At 54.8% G+C, this 19,855-nt stretch overlaps 4 protein-coding genes across 4 annotated transcripts; 1 reads left to right on the forward strand and 3 right to left on the reverse strand.

Moving 5' to 3' along the window:
• Positions 1 to 5,583: 5,583 nt before the first annotated feature.
• CGCS363_v013720 (Protein-lysine N-methyltransferase EFM3) lies at positions 5,584 to 6,716 on the reverse strand (the record flags this gene model as incomplete). The annotated part of the gene is made up of 2 exons (XM_036645569.1): positions 5,584 to 6,399; positions 6,471 to 6,716. The coding sequence occupies 2 exons, from the start codon at positions 6,714 to 6,716 to the stop codon at positions 5,584 to 5,586; spliced, it is 1,062 nt and encodes a 353-aa protein (XP_036489879.1).
• Positions 6,717 to 7,482: 766 nt separating this feature from the next.
• On the forward strand, positions 7,483 to 8,342 carry CGCS363_v013721 (40S ribosomal protein S24; the record flags this gene model as incomplete). The annotated part of the gene is made up of 3 exons (XM_036645570.1): positions 7,483 to 7,565; positions 7,845 to 8,092; positions 8,266 to 8,342. The coding sequence occupies 3 exons, from the start codon at positions 7,483 to 7,485 to the stop codon at positions 8,340 to 8,342; spliced, it is 408 nt and encodes a 135-aa protein (XP_036489706.1).
• A 4,838-nt stretch (positions 8,343 to 13,180) lies between these two features.
• SSN3 (Serine/threonine-protein kinase SSN3) lies at positions 13,181 to 16,342 on the reverse strand (the record flags this gene model as incomplete). The annotated part of the gene is made up of 2 exons (XM_036645571.1): positions 13,181 to 14,472; positions 16,252 to 16,342. The coding sequence occupies 2 exons, from the start codon at positions 16,340 to 16,342 to the stop codon at positions 13,181 to 13,183; spliced, it is 1,383 nt and encodes a 460-aa protein (XP_036489878.1).
• A 1,916-nt stretch (positions 16,343 to 18,258) lies between these two features.
• ARP2 (Actin-related protein 2) lies at positions 18,259 to 19,640 on the reverse strand (the record flags this gene model as incomplete). Its single annotated transcript, XM_036645572.1, has 3 exons — positions 18,259 to 18,989; positions 19,068 to 19,490; positions 19,619 to 19,640. 3 exons carry the CDS (start codon positions 19,638 to 19,640, stop codon positions 18,259 to 18,261), a joined length of 1,176 nt encoding a protein of 391 aa, XP_036489877.1.
• Positions 19,641 to 19,855: the final 215 nt, after the last annotated feature.

Below are 19,855 nucleotides of genomic sequence, written 5' to 3' on the forward strand. Positions count from 1 at the left end.
ATGTCGTCAATGTGATGCTGTTCGGCAGGGTGGCAGATCGGTCACCGCAATGGTTCTCAGATAGCTGGATATATATGCGAGTTGTCGTCGGCGGTGGTGGTGGTGGTGAAGTTTGTTTTGTTTGTTTGTTCTCCAACAACGGTAAAAGAGGCGTCGAGCGGCTGATAAGAGCGCAGGAAAGGGCCTCGACGGTGAATGGCTGGGATGGGAGTGCGAGAGGGGGGAAAGAAGACGGAGGGCAATTGACTCGTGGTCTGGCTTGGTCCGATGGTTCGAGGAGGAGCAGAATGGCAGCGTGCGTCGAGTACTAATACCGAGTACGTTCGCTAGCTCTCCCGCCCTGTCGATGGCGTCGATCACAGGTGGAGCCGTCGTCCTTTGTCTCCTTTCAAATGAACCCCCGTTGGCGTGCAAGAGAAGGAGATGCGGACAGGGGCGCGGGCGTTGGGCCTTGTCCAACTGGTCCGACTTTTTGCGTGGGTTTGGCGGGGGTCGCGCAGCAGAGGTTCCCCTCAGATGTCGGTAATAAATGTGAAAAAGAGGAGAAGGGATGCAGCGACTGATCAGGGCGTGCCCGCTGGCGAGCAGATGTTTGGTCAGAGATTGAGGAGGTGAGGAGGTGAGAGCTCTTGTCCCGGTCCGGGGAAGAAGAGGCGATCAAGTAATATGTAGCTAAGGTGTGCGTCGTGCCTCTTTTGCAGTTTGCGGTGTGCACGTCCGATGCAGCTGGATAAGGGCCGGTTGGTCGGTCGGTACCGGTATTAAAAGTGTAAGCCAGGTCCAGTGTGTAAGAAGCTCCTCAACTGGGTTCCGTGGTTCCTCAACTGAAAGCCCCCCGGCAAATGGTAGGTGGTCCTGTCGGGCGTGGCAGGTTTTCCGGTTCTTGTTTTTATTAATAGTTAGGTGACGGTGGGATGTCGCCCGGAAGGGAATAAGCGGAGAGTTGACGAGATAAGGTAATGCGCGATGGAAGGGAACCAGAGACTTGTCAGAAACTGGGCGAGATGAGAATGAGAGACAGGCCAGGCACAGGAACCAGCCAGCCAGCACGTTGATTATCGCGGTGCTGTACCAATAATCAAAGCTTGGACGTCCCTCGTGGAAATCACCCCCCGTTCGAAGTGGCGCTAAATAGAACCAGCAGAAAAAGCCACAGGGCGTTTAACACACCACACAATGCAAAGGGACCGGGATGTTTTGGGGCCCTCGGGGCTGGACTTCAACGTGGGTTTCTGTGTGTGCTTGCTGCGGTGCGTAACGCCGTATGGTGTCGACGGGCCAAGACTCAGGTGCGGTGGTGGTGTCCCACTGCTAATAAATACCAACAAACGGCGAACCCGTTGTTGCAAAACCGACAGAACTGGGTAAGGCGCCCGGTAGTCAGGAGAAGAGATGCGCAAGCAGGGTGCGGAAAAGGGAATGGTGAGCGCGCCGGCCGACAGCCGGGAGGTGGTCTGGAAGCTTTTTTGGGACCAAGTGATGCTTTTGATGGAGCGGTTCAGGTCTGCCGTCGCAGGAGTCAAAGCCCAAAGAGACTAAAACTTTGGCTAGCTCTCGTGTGATGGCGTGCGTTTCCGTTGTCCGTGACGGCAGAGGGGATGGACGGGAGGGGAGGTGTGAGAGTTTTGTGTAGGTATGCAATTTGGGGAGGGAGACCTAGACTCAGACAAGTCGGTACCAGAATGTGGTAGATAGGGTCTGAAATCTCACTGAACGGTGGTGGCCGGTGGTGGTGATGGTGACGATGAGGGGATGCCAACTACCTAATATTGGCGGCCGATAGCGTAAGACGGGACGGACGGGGATATGGATGTCTGGGAGATGGTGTGTGGAGGGAGCACTCTCGACGACCCCTGGTCCAATTAATAGACCCGGTCCAGCCCGGATGGGAGGTGGATGGCAATACGAAGACAACTGACAAGCGCGCTGTCGTCTTTCAATGCGTGTAGGCGCTGCCCGCAGTGGTTTTGCCCACTCAAATGGCAGGTCGGAGTTGGCAGAGGGGTCGACTGTGGATGCGGTTCGCTGCCGGTGGTGCAATAAACCGGTTCGATGTTGCGCTATCCAGCCGGTACAAGAAGGGCACAGCAATGGAGCATGCAACTAATCCCTAGTAACATGCAGCCCACGCGCTCCGATGAGAGGTCCAGTTGGTCCACGTTGGGGCTAGGCCTTGCTTGCTCTGCCCTTTTGCTGGTGGTGGTGGTGTTGTTGGTGTACCGTGTATGTAAGGTAGCCCACGGATATGATGGCGCTATCTCCTGAGTTCTTTCGTGTAGGTGGTTTTGGGGGGACCTTTGGCCAAGTTGAGCGCCCTGATACGGGTCTACTTCCCAAACTGGTGGTGCGCAGGGTCGTGTCGGCGTGGCGCTGTTAGTGCAGCCGACGACAAGATTGTGATACCGACGATGCGGTTGGCGAAGGCGATAACAAAGTTCGATGATATGATGCGAGGGCCCCTGGAGGCGAAATCGACCTCAGCTGGCTGCTAGCGTCTGCGCCTGTGTGGTGGTGCTCGTTGCCGACGCCGTGGTGACGACGATGCTGATGCGATGCCAGAAAGAAGTCCCTGGCGAATGGGGACTGGAGGAGGTGCACGAAGCTGAGGTGATCGTGGTGTTGTTGCTGTTGCTTCTGCTGGGGCGTAGTATTACCGGTATGGCTGTGCGGGCTCGTGTCTGCGGGGCCGCGCTGCTGCTTCTGCAGTTCTCGTGATTCCTGTTGATGATGCCGGTGCTTGTTTTGTTGTTGATGTCCGTGTTCAGGTTTATGCTGGATTTCCGGAGGTTCGGGGGTGATCCAGGTTATATCACAATGATACATAGCAATACGGAGAAATATGCTGGTGACAATATCGACGGGCTTGTCCTGGGTTTGGTGTAGACTAAGGTACTCGTAGGAGGAGGGAAAGGGTTGCTTGAGACTGAACAGCTGTCTCGGGGCTTGACGCCTTTGAGGCTGGTGGCATTTGTACTTCCCAACTCGAGGCCGCTACAGGGCCATTCGAACACACAAGTGACGTACGTGCCTCAGAAGACCATGTGGCTTGCCAGCGCTTGGGGTCTCACGTATCGCGATCCCACGTTTGGCTCTCCTTTGCTTTGCCATTTCTCCCTGCTTTTTAGGCCCTCGATGAGGTATTCGCCTGGTAATAATGGGGACACAAGGGGGCCACTCTTTGGCACACGGCCCGCTAATAACGCTCATGCTTTTTGTTTTTTGCTCCGATGTGCTTTGAATAGAAGCTGTCCCCGGCACGACTTCCGAGCAAGACAGGACAGACTGTGGCCACTGCTGGAGGGGTTTTGGTAAGGGGACATTCTGTTTTCAGACGAATTCGCATGCTCGTGTTGCGGGAGATCCCTCTGGGCAGACGCCGCGGATCATCCAACGCCTCTGATCTCAAGCGCAGCCTGGCCGCGAGCCGGCCTGGAGACAATCATGCCCAGCAGGAAATGATGGCGAGCGGTGAAGGTTGTACACACCGCGCCCTCGTTGGGTGTCAAGATACTTTTGGGTTCAGTCTGGCAGCTTGAAAAGACCCTTCTTGCTGCTGTGGGTTGCATGGATGTCACTCCGACACCACCTTCACTGAGGGCTTGCAAACGAGATTCGTCCGGACAAGACGACCTCACCTCTCGCTTTAGGCTGGCGGCGCGGCGACGCCAGCACCTGCACCTCTACCGAAGGCCCAGGAGCTCCCATCATCAAATGATCGGAGGGGATCAGAATTCCCTGACAGTCCAGCCTCTGGGATCGTCGCCCCCGGTGTACGCAACCGCAGCCACGAGACCACCAAGGGGCGGTTCGTACCTTGCAGAGAAGCTCCTTTGGCCCCCAACAGACGGAAGGGAAAGGTGACCGGCCGGCGATCCCAAAGTCCTCTTTTTTTGACAAGTCGCAAACCACACCAGACAACACACGCACACCACACAGAATTCGATCCGAACCAAACATATGATGGGACTGATGGGAAAGTCGACAGGCCGACCCATGATCTGAGCCTTTTCTGATCCTCATCCTTGGGGCGCGTGCGATGACTTCATAGCCTCGTTTCAACGGCTCGACCCTGCCCTGTTTCGTTCCCGCCTTTTTTTTCTCCTCCCCCTAACCCCCTTCTCCTGATCCCGATCCCGCCCCCGGCCATGTCGCTCCCATGCCGTCAAAGGAAGGTCCAGAAGGAAAGATAGAGCTCCCCCAGCTATCAAAGCTCTGAGCTTCCACAAATGATGGCCAGACCACCATACCGGCGGATTGGCAATGTGTTGGTGCTCCCGAAGAATGCCAGCTCGCCCAATCAGTGAGCTCCCTGCGTCTCTTTTCTCCTAATCGATGTTGCAAGGGTCCGCTCCTTCGTGCGAGCCACAAGACCTTCGCACGTCACCCAGGCCCAGCTTGCGTGGTGTTTCGCCGTAATTTCCATTCTTTTCCCCCAGCAAATTTCAGCCACACCTTGAACGGTCGACAATATGACGTCCATCCATCTGTCAGGCTCACTTTTTCACACGTCGTCGACCGGAGCGTAGTCTCCGTATTGAATTTTGCCAACACAGCCTTACGTAAATTCCACTCCTACTGGGTCAAGCTTTTCCTTCTGTGTTGAATTGACTTTCTGGGGTTCCCAACCGACAACCGAAAGGCAACAGGCGAAGGTTAGAGGAGAAGAAAAGGTTGACCCCTCATCCTGAACGTTTGCGGTGCTCTCGAACTCTCTCCACGCCCTGAGACTGCCGGAGCATCAGGCCACATGCCTCTGGCAGCCCCGGGAATGCGGGGAAAGCTGGGGATGCATGAAGTTGACAGGCAATAACCTGATAATCGACTGGTTCGCGGAGGTCCCAGTGAATCTTGTTGGAGATGGCATGATGGGCTCGGGAAAAAAGCTTGGGGTGCATGCTCGAGCTCGCGAACGATGTTACTCGCCATGAACTGACTTTCAGCCCCGACTTTTCATCGTCGTAGGTACGACACCAGCTTGCCATTCGCAGCTGTAAGGCGCCATTCACTCTTGGAGTCACCAGATTTCTCCTCCCCTCCCCTCTCTCAAAGAAATGCCTGGAGGCTTCTCGGGTTTCGGGAGATCTCCCATTTTACCAGAGACGCTCCAGTTTCCATGTTCAGACTGGACCCTGCGTTTTGGATTTGCACGCATGTCATCGTTGATCCTTGTCAATCTTGTGAGCTCTCCTCGTGCTGATGTAGGTTCTGCAGCGTCAGGCCATGAACTGCTGTTGCTGATTCATCGTCTCTTGTCAAGTTTATTGCGCTTCACATGTCGTGGTATTGCAGCCAGCTGGCCTGGCAAAAACTCTTTTTTTGAGCCAGCAGTCACTGCGGTGTCTAGGCTACGGGAGTCCAGACGACGTCTTGAAAGCTTCCTTGGGAGGTGCGCCAGCGGTCTAGAACTCTCTGTGCTCGAGAGATGCATCGCCTCTCCGGTGTTGCGTCCCGCAAGTTGCATATGCACGATGCCGAACGTTCGGCGCGGTGGCTCGGACAGCTGCATTGCGGTAGCATCAACCTTCTTGCCGCGTGGGCTCAACCGCGGCTTATCAGGGCGTCACGGTCGCTTTGGTGACGATCTCACCACATCACGCTTGTGCTCGTACTCGAGGGCGCAGACACTCGGCATATCCGGATGGGAACGCTGTCGCTGTAGAAGGGGCCCTTTTGCAGCGCCCTGGCAGGAATGGGAAAGTCGACGTAGTCCAAGCCCATGCCGCGTTCGCGGCAGCGGCTGCAGAAGGCCTCAAAGGTAACCTCGTTGCGCTGAGTTGCAGATATCAAGACCTCCACCTTGGGGAAGAGGGTGAATAGCTCCTCGACCGTCGCGATAAGCGCTGGGATGATGCTCTGGTCGTACGTGATGTCGGCGCCGATGACGACGTCGACGCTCTCGCCATTGTTCCACTTCTGATCTTCTGTTCCGATGAGGGCGTGTCCCCATCTCAGCTCCATGGGTCTGACCAGCTCGCTGTCTTGAAGATCGTTGAGGAAGAAGCTCTCTGGGAGGTTGTTGATAACATCATCGGACCCGTCTGATGCAACAACGTGAGCGGCACCGAGGTGCTTGGCGCACAGGATGGCGAGATATCCGGTTCCTGCACCAAGTTCCAATACCCTTTTTCCGTTGATGATCTGATGGTTGGCGCAAAGGTACTGACCAAGGTGCAAGGCGGCTTCCCAAGTTCGGAGACCCGTGGTGCCAGACGCAGAGATCAGCGAGCGGGCCTCAAGCAGGGTGATGTCAGGCGTAGATAACGGCTGATCTGGGGATGTGCTCTCCAGTTCACTAAGGTGATATGTGACGTAGGACTTTTGTTGGACGGAAGACGCCTCGGAAGGGATTGGATTCGCGAGAGACTCTGACAAGGCTGTCATGAGATCTTCCGAAACCTCCTAAGGGTAGTCAGACTCTTCCGCCCAGGAACGTGTTATGCTTGGGTGTTACAGATTGAGGGGGCACTTACATGCTGGTCCCAGTCCTCAATACTCGACTCTATTCTCGCGACGAGCTCTTTAAGTACACGAAGTCTATATCGACCTGGGGGCGCGTAACGTGGGCCTTCGTCTGAAAACAGCTTCTTGTAGATTGCACTCTGGGCCTGTGGTTCTCGAATAACTTGAGCGGGTGGATAATCTAGCGTTGGCTCGAGCTGCAGATATTGGGAGCAGAACCGATTGACGGAGTCGTCTGGTGTTGAAAGATGCATCATTTTGGCAATGAATCTGGTACTTTGTGCCTGGTGCCTGGTGCCTGGTGAAGTTGACCAGGGTTTCAAGTGAAGTTGTCGTGTTGCCCGATTGGGAAGTGGGTTAAAAATTGGCAGTGAGGAGGCACCAGAACGGATGCTCCTGCCTAAGAAACAGTGTTGTCGATTGACTCGTCTGAAACCGCCTCGGTGCGAGAAGAATTGGAATCAGATCCGAGGCGAATAGAAAGCAAACGAATGATCAGGTATCAATTTGCTATATCTCATCAAGCAGCTCAGTGAAATTCAAGATGTCGATGTGAACAGAGTCGAGGGGCACTGAGATGTTGCTGAGTCAGAATCGCAAAGTTGAGCCGTACAAACACAGTGCAGCATCGGACCCCTCCACAAGCTGCTCCAGCGTCGTTGGCGACATTTCCAGAGTTGCATCCCAAAAATTCTAATTCGCTGGGTGGAGTATGCCAGTCACATGACTTGTTGCGCTCTTCCCAGGCACGAAAGAGAGAGAAAAAAAAAAGGGAAGGATCCAGTCGCCCCACGTGACCCTGACACTTGCCGCCACTCCCCATCGTTGGCAGGCTGCTGTGCGCCGTCCTGAGGCACGGACGCTTTCTAGGGCTTCCGCCCAATTAAGCGAACCAGTCCCCCTCGCGGAAATTTCACCTCTGGTACCCCATCACAATTCTCAGGACTTTGACGATATCACACCTCTCCGACTTTCTGTCTCAGCGTCAACCCTCTCGACAGACAGATCAGCCCAACCGCAAAGATGGCGGACGTCGACACCCCCGTCACCCTGCGAACTCGCAAGTTCATCCGTAACCCCCTGCTTGGCCGTAAGCAGATGGTCGTGTGAGTTTGCCCCCTCAAGATTTCCGTCTTTGTCTCGCCCAAGAAGCCCCGGATCGAAGAAGAGGAGGAAACCACCGCAACGAAAGGAGCATCCCACCGCGACAATCCATCACCGCCGCCATCGAAGATCGAGAGAGACCGACAATTGCGACAGTTTTATCGGCCACAAATTTTGACGAAACGCGAGCGCGTGGAGGAAGCATGGGGCAACCGGGGCAAAGGGCGAAAAAAAAGTTCGATGCAAGAGACTTGTGTGTGCTGACTTTGCCCGCGCAACAGTGACATCCTCCACCCCGGCCGTGCCAACATCTCCAAGGATGAGCTCCGTGAGAAGCTCGGCTCCTTGTACAAGGCCACCAAGGACCAGATCAACGTCTTCGGTCTCCGCACCCAGTTCGGTGGTGGCAAGACCACCGGCTTCGCTCTCGTCTACGACTCCCCCGAGGCCATGAAGAAGTTCGAGCCCCACTACAGACTGGTCCGCGTTGGCTTCGCCAACAAGATCGAGAAGGCCAGCAGACAGCAGCGTACGTCGACACCGGTCCGCCACCCGGGGAGGATACCAGGAGGTCCTGCTGAAGCGGTCGGGCTTAACCCCGAATGCCGTCCCTCTGCCGGGCCGTCTGGTGTCTCCCGCGCGGTGGCGAACAACACTCCCAACCCCCAAGAAGCAAACGCTGACATTCCTCGCGCTCCACAGGCAAGCAGCGCAAGAACCGCCAGAAGACTCTGCGCGGAACGGCGAAGGTCAAGGGTGCCAAGAAGAAGAAGGAGTAAGCGGTTTACCTTGCCTAGGGTCAAGGCGCATGAGGGATTCCCCGGATCATCCGCACCGTGGGCGGCGTTGGTGGAACATCAAAATGAAAAATGTCGTCAACTTGGGCTCGTGTGTTCCTTGGGGGTTCCCTTATCTCATGGGGTCATCCAACCGGCTGCGGCTTTGTGCATTATTCGACGAAGAAACAATGCGGCTTTTGCATCGTCCCTTGGTGTGTCTTCGGCTGGGTTGGTCGGAGCACATAAAATTCTAGAGTCTACGCGGCGTGAAAGGGGGAATGGGTTCATGATTCTCTCAAATATGAAATGCATCAAAACAAACCGTATGCCTTGGTTCCCCAAATACTTGACCCGCATGTTTCGTGTGACCGTTTGGCAGTGACAAATAGTTGTCGTCCAAGTTGGGGGATTGGTATCCGTACGTGGATCCTGGAGAGAACCCTTGGATACGGCGTGGTGGCCGACGATTAGCTGAACGTGGTGCCGATGATGGAGCTGCCTTTCTATGGTTCTGCCGGCAATCAATTCGCAGTCCTCCATGAGTGCTCATGTGCTAGCAAGACATGGCGGCAATTTGCTCAACCATGCCGATGATGTACAGCATCTGTGCCGCTGCAAGGCCTTGTCTGCCGTGCCGGTAATTCGTCCCAAGGTTTCGCGAGTTTCAGACAAGCAGACTGTTCATCCTTCGGTGGATGCTATTCGCATGAATGCGATTCACATGAATACGAAGACGACGAGCCACGTCGACAGAGTCGCCAGCCAAGATATCAAAACCCAAATCGATTTTCCATCTGGTCGCTATGCTATTCATCAAGCTGGTTCAGAATAGAACTCATGGTATTTGGCTGCCTCTGTTGCATATACGGGAGTAGGAACTTCGCCACAAGCGGCAAATTCGTTTGCCTTTCGAAACAAATGGATGCCACGATGCTGAGCTTTTATATCCAAGAAATAAGGGCACATGGCAGCTTTTCCTTGTCTCTGCGCACTCTCATGCATACCATTCAACTCTAGGACTTTTTCGGCTGGTCTCCTTCGATTTGGATATGGATCTCGTGATCTGACGTGGGACGCAACACTCTCACACGTGAAACCGTCGACGCGAGTCGACCAGCGATACGTCACACAGACAGTCATGTGTACTTAAGCTATTGTTTGTCTTGTCTTTTGTTATGATTGAGTCAACAGATCTGTAAGCTCAGTCGCATGTTGCGAGGAAAAGATAATTCTGTTAAGCGCCACGATACTTCGGCGATGGCTGGTTAAGAACGTCGGCAAGTGCGCACTAGCTGTTATCAGCCAAAATCTATACAGACATGAGTAATCGTACGGCGAGGATCGCCGGGAGAGCCGCAGAACGATGTATATGGATTCTCAATAGTTTGACTCCAGGTGAGGTTTTCGGGGTTTTCTCGAACTCATGCTGTCCTGGGTAGACGAGACAGGTAACTAGAACTTGATCACGACCCGATATTGCAAAGATTCTGAGAGTTTGATATTATTCTAGGATTATATGGAATTGGGCGTGTAGTCGTAGAAGCTTCAACCACTCTTGTATGCAGATAATCGACGCTCTAATGATGTTTTAGGAGAACAGGAGTACACATCGTATTTAAGAAATTCTCAATTTGAACACCAATCGCACTCTTTCCTCCGATGTTGTGGCTGCAGAGCGACTTCTTTCCTCGTTTCCAGCTCTGTGAGAAGTATTTAACATCGACCTGTTCACGCATATGGCTGCAACGATGACTTCCAATCTAGCAAGGCCAAAATGGAAGCCATTGCAGTAGTACTCAAGAGATTAAATGCGTTCAAGTCTAATGGCATCGCACAAGCGCTGCTGGTCGTCGTCACGACGCTTAATCTTCAGGAATCAGATTCAGCATTTGTAATGGCCATCGCTATTTGCAATTGATGCTGCAATGTATTGGGCGGTACAAGCAAGAAGTTATGGAGAACGATAGAGACACAATGTTGCATGGCGAAAGCCAATGCGCTTGATCGACGATGATAGCCCTGATTTCTGGCTTTAGGTGTGGTTTCTAAATGAACATCTCAATGTGCTCTAACCAAGCAAACTTCGAGAATGAATGTGTAGAGATTCTAAGAACGCTGACGCGAAATCCAAGGTTTATTTAGGGCAGCCCCGGACTGGAAGCTTCCTCATAGAAGCCCTTGATAATTGTAGTAGAAACGGTATCGGAAGGACTGGATTTCTCCGCCATATTACTTGATTGGTTCTTCGAGCTTGCGTGAGGCGACGGCATGTCTTAAAAAGAACTTTTTCTTGTAAGTCTACAATGCCAACCAGAAACAATCTGTTCGGCATCACTGACCCTTTCGCTGGGACTCTGCTATGAATTTCACTGCGCCTCAGTTCTTATTTAACCTCAGTCATGGAAGCTATTTAGCTGTTTCTAATTTGATATGAGCATCGAGTACACATGAATAAACCGCAGCGGACACCGGACGCCATCAGGCTCGAGGGACAGAAGGAAGACAAAGGTATCGGACAATCGAGGAACGCAAACCCATAATCAAGGGACAAGTTGACGTTGTTAACGACAAGTTTTGTCGAATCAAACAGACATCTACGTATATTCAACGAGGACACATTTGTTTGGCGTGGAACAACCACCACCATACCAGGCGAGAGGCAGGACTTTTATGTTCGCCTCTTCGGAGCAAGGCATAAGCTCGCACACGTCTCAAATCAGTCTCACGCAGAAGACACCTCATTTCTGAGAACTTGACTCTAGAGCCTAAGCCTGCGCCGAGGCTTTCATCATGCACCGAAGAATACCTATGAGCAGCAGCCACCAAGGCCGACGCTCGTTCACTCGTCGCGCCAAGTATTTCGGAGATAATTTCAAAACAAATGCTTTTATATAAAAGCGGCGGTCTTTCTGCTCTTTTGGAACCTCTCTACAGCAAGAGACGCACAATACACGCCACAGTCTTTATTTCCAATCAAATGGTTCCTGTCTCCGCGTGCTTCTAAACGACACCACAGTCCCAATCATGCGAAAGATGTATCTGTCTGTCCGAGATCCTCGCCCACGCTCTAATGACACGCCCCAACCAACTATATATGAATACACCACTGAGCAAAGACAGGGAAGGAAGACGATGACGACTAGGGAGAGGAAGCAAACCTCTTGTGCGCGTATCCTTGTCGATCAATTTCCGTCTCATAGAGAGGCCACCTCGACTTCAAAAACATCACAATACGAACTCCAACAGACCCGGAAGACCGTAAGATTGTTGCTCAGCCAGTGTCATGTGTCCAAGGCTACGCTTTATATGCATCCCACAGCCTACGCTATGCGGGGCGACCCGACCACTTCCCCAATTTGACGTCTTTGATGTGTATAAAAGCCTTGACGTATTTGCACTTGCTCTTGGGTGTTTCATCCCCAATATTGTCGAGACACATCGCGGTCTCTCAGTGGAAACACTACGAACAGAGTGCTAGTTCTGTTGGGCAGCGATTCTCAAAATTGACGCTAAACAAATCTAAGTTACGCCTTCGTGCCATCGTCTTCTCTCATGACTGCTTCTGCCATTGTATTCATACAAATATACTAAACAGACGCAATCGTCTCTTTTCACATCAATTGTCGAACGAAGTCGGGCAGCGCTCACCACATAGCTGTCGCACATGAGGATGATGAAGATTCGCAGTAGATCCAGGGAGACAAAACTCATTTCTGGTTAGAAGCACGAAATCAAGCTCACAAGAGCGTATTTAAGCTACTGACACCCAGGCAAGCATCGGGTTCAGGACCTCGGGATCAGGATTCTCGCAAGACACTCTGGAAGAGATCAAGATCCAGGTGCGATGTCTTCTATAAAAGGACAAAGAAGTCAGGGCCCTGTTTTCCCGACCAGAATCTGACCCAGGCAAACATCTGACAACTGCACCTGGTCCATCCAGAAGGCAATTTAGACATAGTTCGAGCCTGAGGTCGTTTCAACGCCTGGCGCGATACTATTGCCGCGATACTGTATGGTCCAGTCGCGCTTGAAGTGTTCCAAGACTATTCTTCATCGCCCGCGTTTGATCCCCACCCAATACTCCCACAGAAGAGGCAAAGACCCGGAAGCATTGAGAACTTGGTTCAGTCGGAAAGGAACAAGCCTCTCTCTACCAAGACATCCGCAGGTAACCCTTCGTCACGGAGCTCACATCTTTCATCTCCAGACGAAGTCGCAGAGATGCTAGAGATGCATATTGGCTGTCTGGCCTATTTTCAAGTACAACATCAACGCCTTATATAGTACAAGACCCGTCCACCCATCGGAAGCCAGAATGAGGATGCCCGGCCCTTCGACGATGCCATCTGGCCAAGACGTGTCGGGCAGGAAGACGGACACTCCTTTCCAACGGCTAAGTCGGGCAACACCGCCTTTCTCGTATAAGGTACATAAGGGGCCGGGGACTTCATGTTTGGTATCGAAACAGGCAAATCGGCTGTTGAAAGAATACACCTGTATCGCTGTTACCCACATTTTGGTATATCGTCATCTGAACCGTCAGGCTGACTTGCTCATTATTACTCGATGCGGGCAATCTTCCTACCTCTGCCCGTCCTCGGCACCTCTTTCAGTATATACACACCATCCCCGCGTTGTCACTCACACTCTTACCCTTACACAGCATGATTCATCAAGAGGACCTCGTCCCCGTCTTCCATTCCATCTAATATAACTCATATGGTATCAACGCCTCAAACGCCACATCTATGCCCCCACCCGTCCAAAAAAACTCCGGGGTAGAAAAAAAGCAACCACACGCCTCATCTCACAACCCCCCGGTGAGGAAAACCTCACCCCTACATCTCCTTCATCCTCTTCACTGGCCTCGCCAACGAATCATCCGGCAGCCCGCTCCTCTTCGTCCCCGGCAAACTACTCGTCCGGATATCGTTGTCGTCCTGGCTGACCCTCCTGTGCGGGTACTCGTTCTTCAGCCCCTCGAAGCAGTGCGCGTTCAACCGATCCCCCGTCGAGAAGAACGGGTGCTGCAGCGCCTTCGCCGCCGTCAGCCGCTCCACGGGGTCATACTCCAGCAAACTCGCCAGCAGCTTGTACCCCTCCGCGCCCAGGCTCGCCAGCGGCGCGTTCTGCGCGTTCGGCGCCGACGTCGCGCTGCTCGACTGCCCCTGCGAGATGGTGCTGTAGTACCACTTCTCGAGGTTCGACCCGTTCGCCGGCGGCGGCTGCTGGTGGTGGTGCCCGCGGTGGTGGCCGTGGTGGTGCGGCGTCATCGGCGGCTGCAGCGTGCCGAGCTGCGTGTACTCGGGCATGGCGGTCAGCAGCGGCCAGCGCTCCTTGGTGGGCAGGCCCATGATGTCGACGATCTTCTGCATCTGGTTGCGCTGGAAGGGCACCGTCTTCTTGCTGTCCATCTTGGCCTCCTCGCCCTTGAAGATGGGCCGCAGCGAGAGGAGCTCCGCGAAGATGCAGCCGATGGCCCACATGTCGATCGCGGGCGTGTAGTGCCGCGAGCCGAGGATGAGCTCGGGCGCGCGGTACCAGATCGTCACGACGACCTTATCGCCGCTGAAGAGCGAGTGCAGCGGCTTGTCGAAGCGCCGCGCGAGGCCCAGGTCGCCGATCTTGACCTCGCCCGCGGAGGTGACCATGATGTTGGCCGGCTTGAGGTCGCGGTGCAGGACCCAGTTGGCGTGGAGGTACTGGCACCCGTTGAGCAGCTGGAACATGATGCTCTTGACGGTCTGCGGCGGGATCGGGTGGCGCGGGTTCTGTGTGTGGTGGTGGATGATCTGCAGCAGGTCGTGCTCGGCGTACTCGAAGACCATGAAGATGCACTTGTCCTCGAGGATGATCTCGACCAGCTTGATGACGTTGGCGTGCTTCAGCTCGCTGCACAGGGACATCTCGCGGATGGCGGACTGCGAGATGCCCGTGTAAGAGATCTGCTCGCCCTCCTTGTCGGGCTTGAACTTCTTGATGGCGAACTCGCCGGGCTGGCCCTGGCGGCCGAGGGCCTTGTAGACGCGGCCATAGGTTCCCGAGCTGATGAAGCCGACGACCTTGTACCGCTCGATGACGCGGACCTTGGGCTGGTAGTTGATGTGGCCTACGCCGCGGTCTGCTGGGTCTGTGAAAAGTACCGTTAGTATGGACTGAGGTGATGTTTAAGGTGTGGAGAATCTTGAATTCAAGATGTAATCGGAAGGGGGGGGATGCCAAATACAAGAGCTGTGACTGTGCAGGCCGCCGTAGCCGATACCCCTCCACATATTTAGGGACGTATGCGGGAGGATGGAAGGAAGGGTGGTATAAGAGACCGGGCGAGAGGAGAGAGAAGAGAGAGAAGGTTTATAATGATATGCACTCGCTTCACACACGACACATGTCTCCTTGGTTGCGTCTGTCTTTGTACAAGCGGAGGATGAGATGAGGTGAGACCTCTCACAGCGACACAGGGCTGATTATGAGAGAGACAATCACACGATTGACGAGAGCACAAGACGACTGAGATGAGGGGGCCAAGGCAAGGCAAGGCAAGCTCAGGCAAGAAAGCTCACCGCCGATCTAGGTCCAGGCCTCGGAAGGGACTGACTGGGGGCTGAATTGAGGCAATGGGCTGGAGTTCGCGGGGTTCGGGCGCCTCCTAAGCTTTAAGCAGGCCAGCCAGAGCACGGCGGAAGAATGCAGCCTGCCACCCGCCGAAGGCCCGAAACACACAGCTGGGAAGACCTGGGTGGTGCCGGCGCCCTTCCGCTCTCCGCCTGGGCGTTCGTGTGAGATGCAAAGGGAAAGCGAAAAAAAAAAATTTGGGAAAAGGGAAAAAGGGTGTGGTGGAGACAGAGGAGACGAAAATAAGATCGAACAGAGGGAATGAGGAGAAGAGACGAGACGCGAACGCAACGTGAGTGCAAGGCCTCCCGACAGAGATATGTATGCAAGAGGCAAGTTTGGTCGTAGGCGGGATTCCCGGCAGGATGGGATAGGAGGGGTGGAGGATGGGATTGGGATGCGATAGGATGTGAACTGGGGTCGTGATGAATGGGTGTGTAAGGCGACGTGATGTGAGCTAGTGTCGGGCAGTTGGATAATCAAAAAGGATGAGGTAGATTGGGGGTTTTAGGGGGCCAGAGTGAGAAACGACGACGCAGTTGCAGCCTGAGAGGCAAGCGAGGAGCTGTGCCGCGGCGAAGTACAATGACCCCGATTCCCGTGGATGAGCTCTCTCTGATCAGTCGTTTCTCCAACCCAGGCTCTTAGTAGCTATGCAGAGCGCAGCCAAAGAGCAGCAACAGCCATAGACAGAGGTGTGTGTGTGTGTGAGTGTGTGAGTGTGTGAGTGTGTGCAGTGCAGTGTGCAGGATTAGCAGTGGGAGGGGTGCATACGGCGAGATACGATTCGATACACCAGGACGGATGGGACGCCGGCCGGGGTTGGGGACTGTCGATCGACAAGAGGAGAAAATGTGGATAAAACAAAATTGTAAAAGCAACGAAGGCGAAAGGGGAAATCCACGGCGGAGAAGGCGGCGTTGGCGGCCGACGGCGGAATTGGAGTCAGATGGATCGTTCCGAAGATGTAAGTACTTCATCTCACGCTGTCCCCATCCTTCCTGTCTGTCTTTGCAAACTCCCACGGGAGCTTCTTTTTTGTCTGCCGCCAATATTCTCGCTCAACTTATTTTTTGTGTTGCACGTCGCTTGACTTTTGGGTTTGTCCGCCGCCGTCGCCGCCGCCTCAAACGACACATTGACAGTAGTTCGAGTCAGGTAGATGGGCAAAATTGGGGATATCAGAGTAAGCCAACTCGAGGCAGGGGGCGAACACAGACGCGGAAAGTCCGTTTGTGAATAAGGGTAAGGGACGGCGAGTACGATGAATGAAGCACAAGCAAACACCAAAACTCACCTTCAAACGCGGCCTGGACGCTTCTCTTGAGCGTGCCCGTCCGCACCGAGCTGGGGCCAGAGGCGACGGATGGCGGGTTGGTCAGGCTCATCATCCGACGGTAACGAGCGTCTCGCTCGGTAAGCTCTGGAGTGATGTGGTGGTCCGTAAGAGGTTCCCTGCAATGTGGGAATTTGATGCTGCGTGGCAGACTCCTTCCCAGCCGGTCCAGTTATCCGAAAGATCCAAAACACCTAAACGCCGTTATCCGCGTGGCCCTTTTCTTTTGGTCCTCAGCAGCAGGCCTGAGGTTGTCACTGCTGGGTTTCGAGCCTCGCTGCCCGAGTCCAATGGCGTAATGCCACAACCGTCAATGTGGTTTGTCGGTGCCCCGGCCTAGAGGCTAAAACTGAATGGAACTGCGTGTGTCCCGGGAACCTGGTCCGTCGCTTTCGCACCTACCCTCGGAAAGAGAAAGGCAGACGGCGGGAACGTGGCGAAATGGAGACTCAATTACTTTCCCGGTGGATATCGGTCGGCCCAAACCTGGATCCGGGATAGAGGCAGTGTCAAGACGGGGTAGGATAACCCAAGATCCGTGTCGCCGCCAAAAGGGCCAAGGCTTCAAGGTATGACAAGACGGCGCCGGCCGAAATTCAATAAAAGTCAGGATCAGGCACGTCTCCGTCCGGCGTCAGTCAGCTTCAGCGTTCAGCGTCAGGTCAGGCCAGGCCCGGCGTGGGACCAGCCTCGTGCGCGTGCGCGGTTGAGATGCGAAAGTGGAGGATGGCGCAATATCCCGTCGGCCAAAGGGGCCGGGCGAGTGCTTGTGCTTCTTGTGCTTGCTTTGGTATCGCAGTAGATTCTTTTTTCCTGTTCGGAGGTTTCTTGTTTCTCTGCTCACTGTCGTCCTGTGCTGCAGGAGAGCAGAAGTTATGCCCAAAAGCCCAACGGCGCTGCGCGTTGGAGACACGAACAAAAAGGAAAGGTGGTGTCGCCCGATGCCTGTACAGGCCAAATTTGGCCGCGACGTGGGCTGGGCTGGTGATAGGGCGAATTCGCGCGGGGGTCACCAGCAGCAGCAGTAGAATCTCAGTGAGATTCGGAGATCGGAGGATATGCGCGCGTGCCACCACCACGCGTGTGGTGAGCTTGTCGCAGGCACCTCGGCCGGGATCTCCGGGGGCGCGGGCGGGTATCTGGGTTGTAAGTTGCCGGAAGGGGGCTTGATGCGGGCAGTATATCTGATATGCGCGTGAGGATCTCCCCCAACTGCGCAGGTTAAAAAATGGCTGCTGCGTATGTAGTGTAGTGTAGGTAATCTGTAGGTTCCAGTAATGTATGCGCGATGATCGGCGTCGCGCGTCCCGCACGAGTCGAGAAATGTTTCGGTGTTTACTGTGTGCGATCACGGCCGAATGGCGGTATCAAGTGCGGAGAAGGCTGACGGAGAGTCGCATTGGGATGGAGAACCTGGCAGAGGAGCGACTCGGGCCGGCAATGTGAGAGACAGCAGCGAGAGGTGTCGGCGCAGGACCATTGACGCAGAAGCGAGTGAGAGCAACGGCGGTCGTGATGAGTGAAGGAGTGAGGAAAGTGACGTTTCACTGAGAGCAACAGAAAGCGAGGCGGCGTGGCTGCCATTCATAAGGTCCCGGCTGCTCTGCCTCTGCTTGTGTCTGGTGGCGGAAGGCGCTCGCCTTCTGCCTACAGTGCCATTTCTGCCACCCAAGGCACGGTGTTGGAGCAAGGGCATCAATCAGACTTCCCCTTCCATCCCAACACCTCACAGCTCCTTGCTTTAGGTTGCCTTACCTAATACTTTCCCTTTCCCCTGACAGCTTCACATGAGACAGAGACGGGGACACAATGCTACGTCAGTAACGGACGTAAAAAAGACTTCATCAACTTTTTCGTTAGAAAACAAAAAAAGAGGCTCTAGAAACCTGTCGCATGCATGCCACTCTACCAACAAGAAGACCAAGATCAGCCACAGCACACCCCCGGGGATGATTACACCGCGGCCGTCTATCGCGGTCCAAGCTTCTCCAGCACCCGCGGGCCCTGCTCATCCCACTCCTGCTTGGTAACCCACATGCCCTCCTTGTCCGCCATGATGTTGGCCAGCACCGCACCTCCGAGGAACACCATGTGTCTCCGGCGGGGCGGGTCCTCTATCCGGACCTTGAACTTGTTTAATCTCTCCGGGTTGCCGCCGAGCACCCGTGTAAGCCACAGCTGCTTGAGCTCCTTCTCCAGACGCGAGGGCAGACCGGGGTACATGCTGCTACCACCCGACAGGACGATGGCCTTGAAGAGTGACGACCTGACGTCGACGTCGGCCGCCTGGATCGTGTTGAACAGGAACTCAGCAATACCTGGCTGTTCGCAGTCGACGAGGTGAGGCTGGAACAAGCACTCGGGCGCCTCGAAACGTTCGCTGCCCACGCGGATGACGCGGCCGTCAGGTAACGTGTAGCTCTCCACCAGCACCGTCGTGTCCTCGCTGAGGCGCTTGTCCAGCTCCAGGTCGTACGAGACGTAGCAGAGCTTCTCCTTGATCTGGCGGACCGTCTCGAAGTCGGCCGTTCTGTTGAGCGCGTAACCGCGGCGCAGCAGGAGCGCAATGAGGTTGCGCGTGACGTCGCGGCCGGCAACGTCGAGTCTGCGGGTGAGGTGGTTGAGGACCACGGACTCGTACACGGGGACGATGTGGGTCACGCCGTCTCCCGAGTCGACGACGACACCGGAGCTGAGACCTGGAAGCAGCCAAGTTAGCCCCATTGTGTACGCAATTGCTCATCGACGTTAACGGTGGTTTCGAGAGAGTATCTTACCTTGGGCGTAGAGTGCCAACACGGCCTGGATCGCAACGTAGACACCGCCAAATCCGTACCGGTCGAACATGACCTCGCACATCTGCTCACGGTTCCGCAGCGGGTTCATCGGGGGCTCGGTCAGCAGGATCTTGCGTCCTTGCGTGTCGACCTTCATCTTCTCGTTGAAGGTGTAGTCCCAGAGGTGCTGCATGTCCTCCCACTTCTTGACGATACCGTTCTCCATGGGGTAGCTGATCTGGAGCATGGTGCGGGCGGCGGCGGCCTCGTCACCGCACATGATGTCCTTGATAACGAGGTCATTGGTGTCTCCTTGCTCTTCGGTTCTCAGGATCGGTCGGCCGACGATGGAAGGGTATTGGAATTCGGGGAAGTTCTGCGCTGCGTAGCCGACCTTGAGGAAACCGGTTCCTCCGTCGAGGACTGTGGTGGATCTTGCGTCAGCCACCTCCCCATCATGATCATCAATCAATCAGCCAAGCAGCGGTGATGACGGGCAGCTGTCCGGGAGCCAGCCGCTGCAGGGCGGTATCAGGAGAATTGCGTCTTACCGATGGGGGCCTCGGCTGCCATTGTGAAAGCAGAAGCTGAAGCTGCAGGGCTGAGAGGTTGAGCTTCTGTCTTGGGAGGGAGGGAGAGGTGTGGTTGGGTTGGGGAGAGCACCCGGGAAGCTGTTACGTCTGTGTCGTCGATAGTGGGGTTGGTTGGGTTCGCTGCCTCCAGCTGTCCAGTGCCAGTGCTGCAACTGGATCGTCACACAGCGGTGGCTGAGCAGGCGCTGTCACGTG

The sequence above is a fragment of the Colletotrichum siamense genome (assembly GCF_013390195.1).
Source record: "Colletotrichum siamense strain Cg363 chromosome Unknown KSG_Cg363_contig09, whole genome shotgun sequence".
Classification (NCBI taxonomy): Eukaryota; Fungi; Ascomycota; class Sordariomycetes; order Glomerellales; family Glomerellaceae; genus Colletotrichum; species Colletotrichum siamense.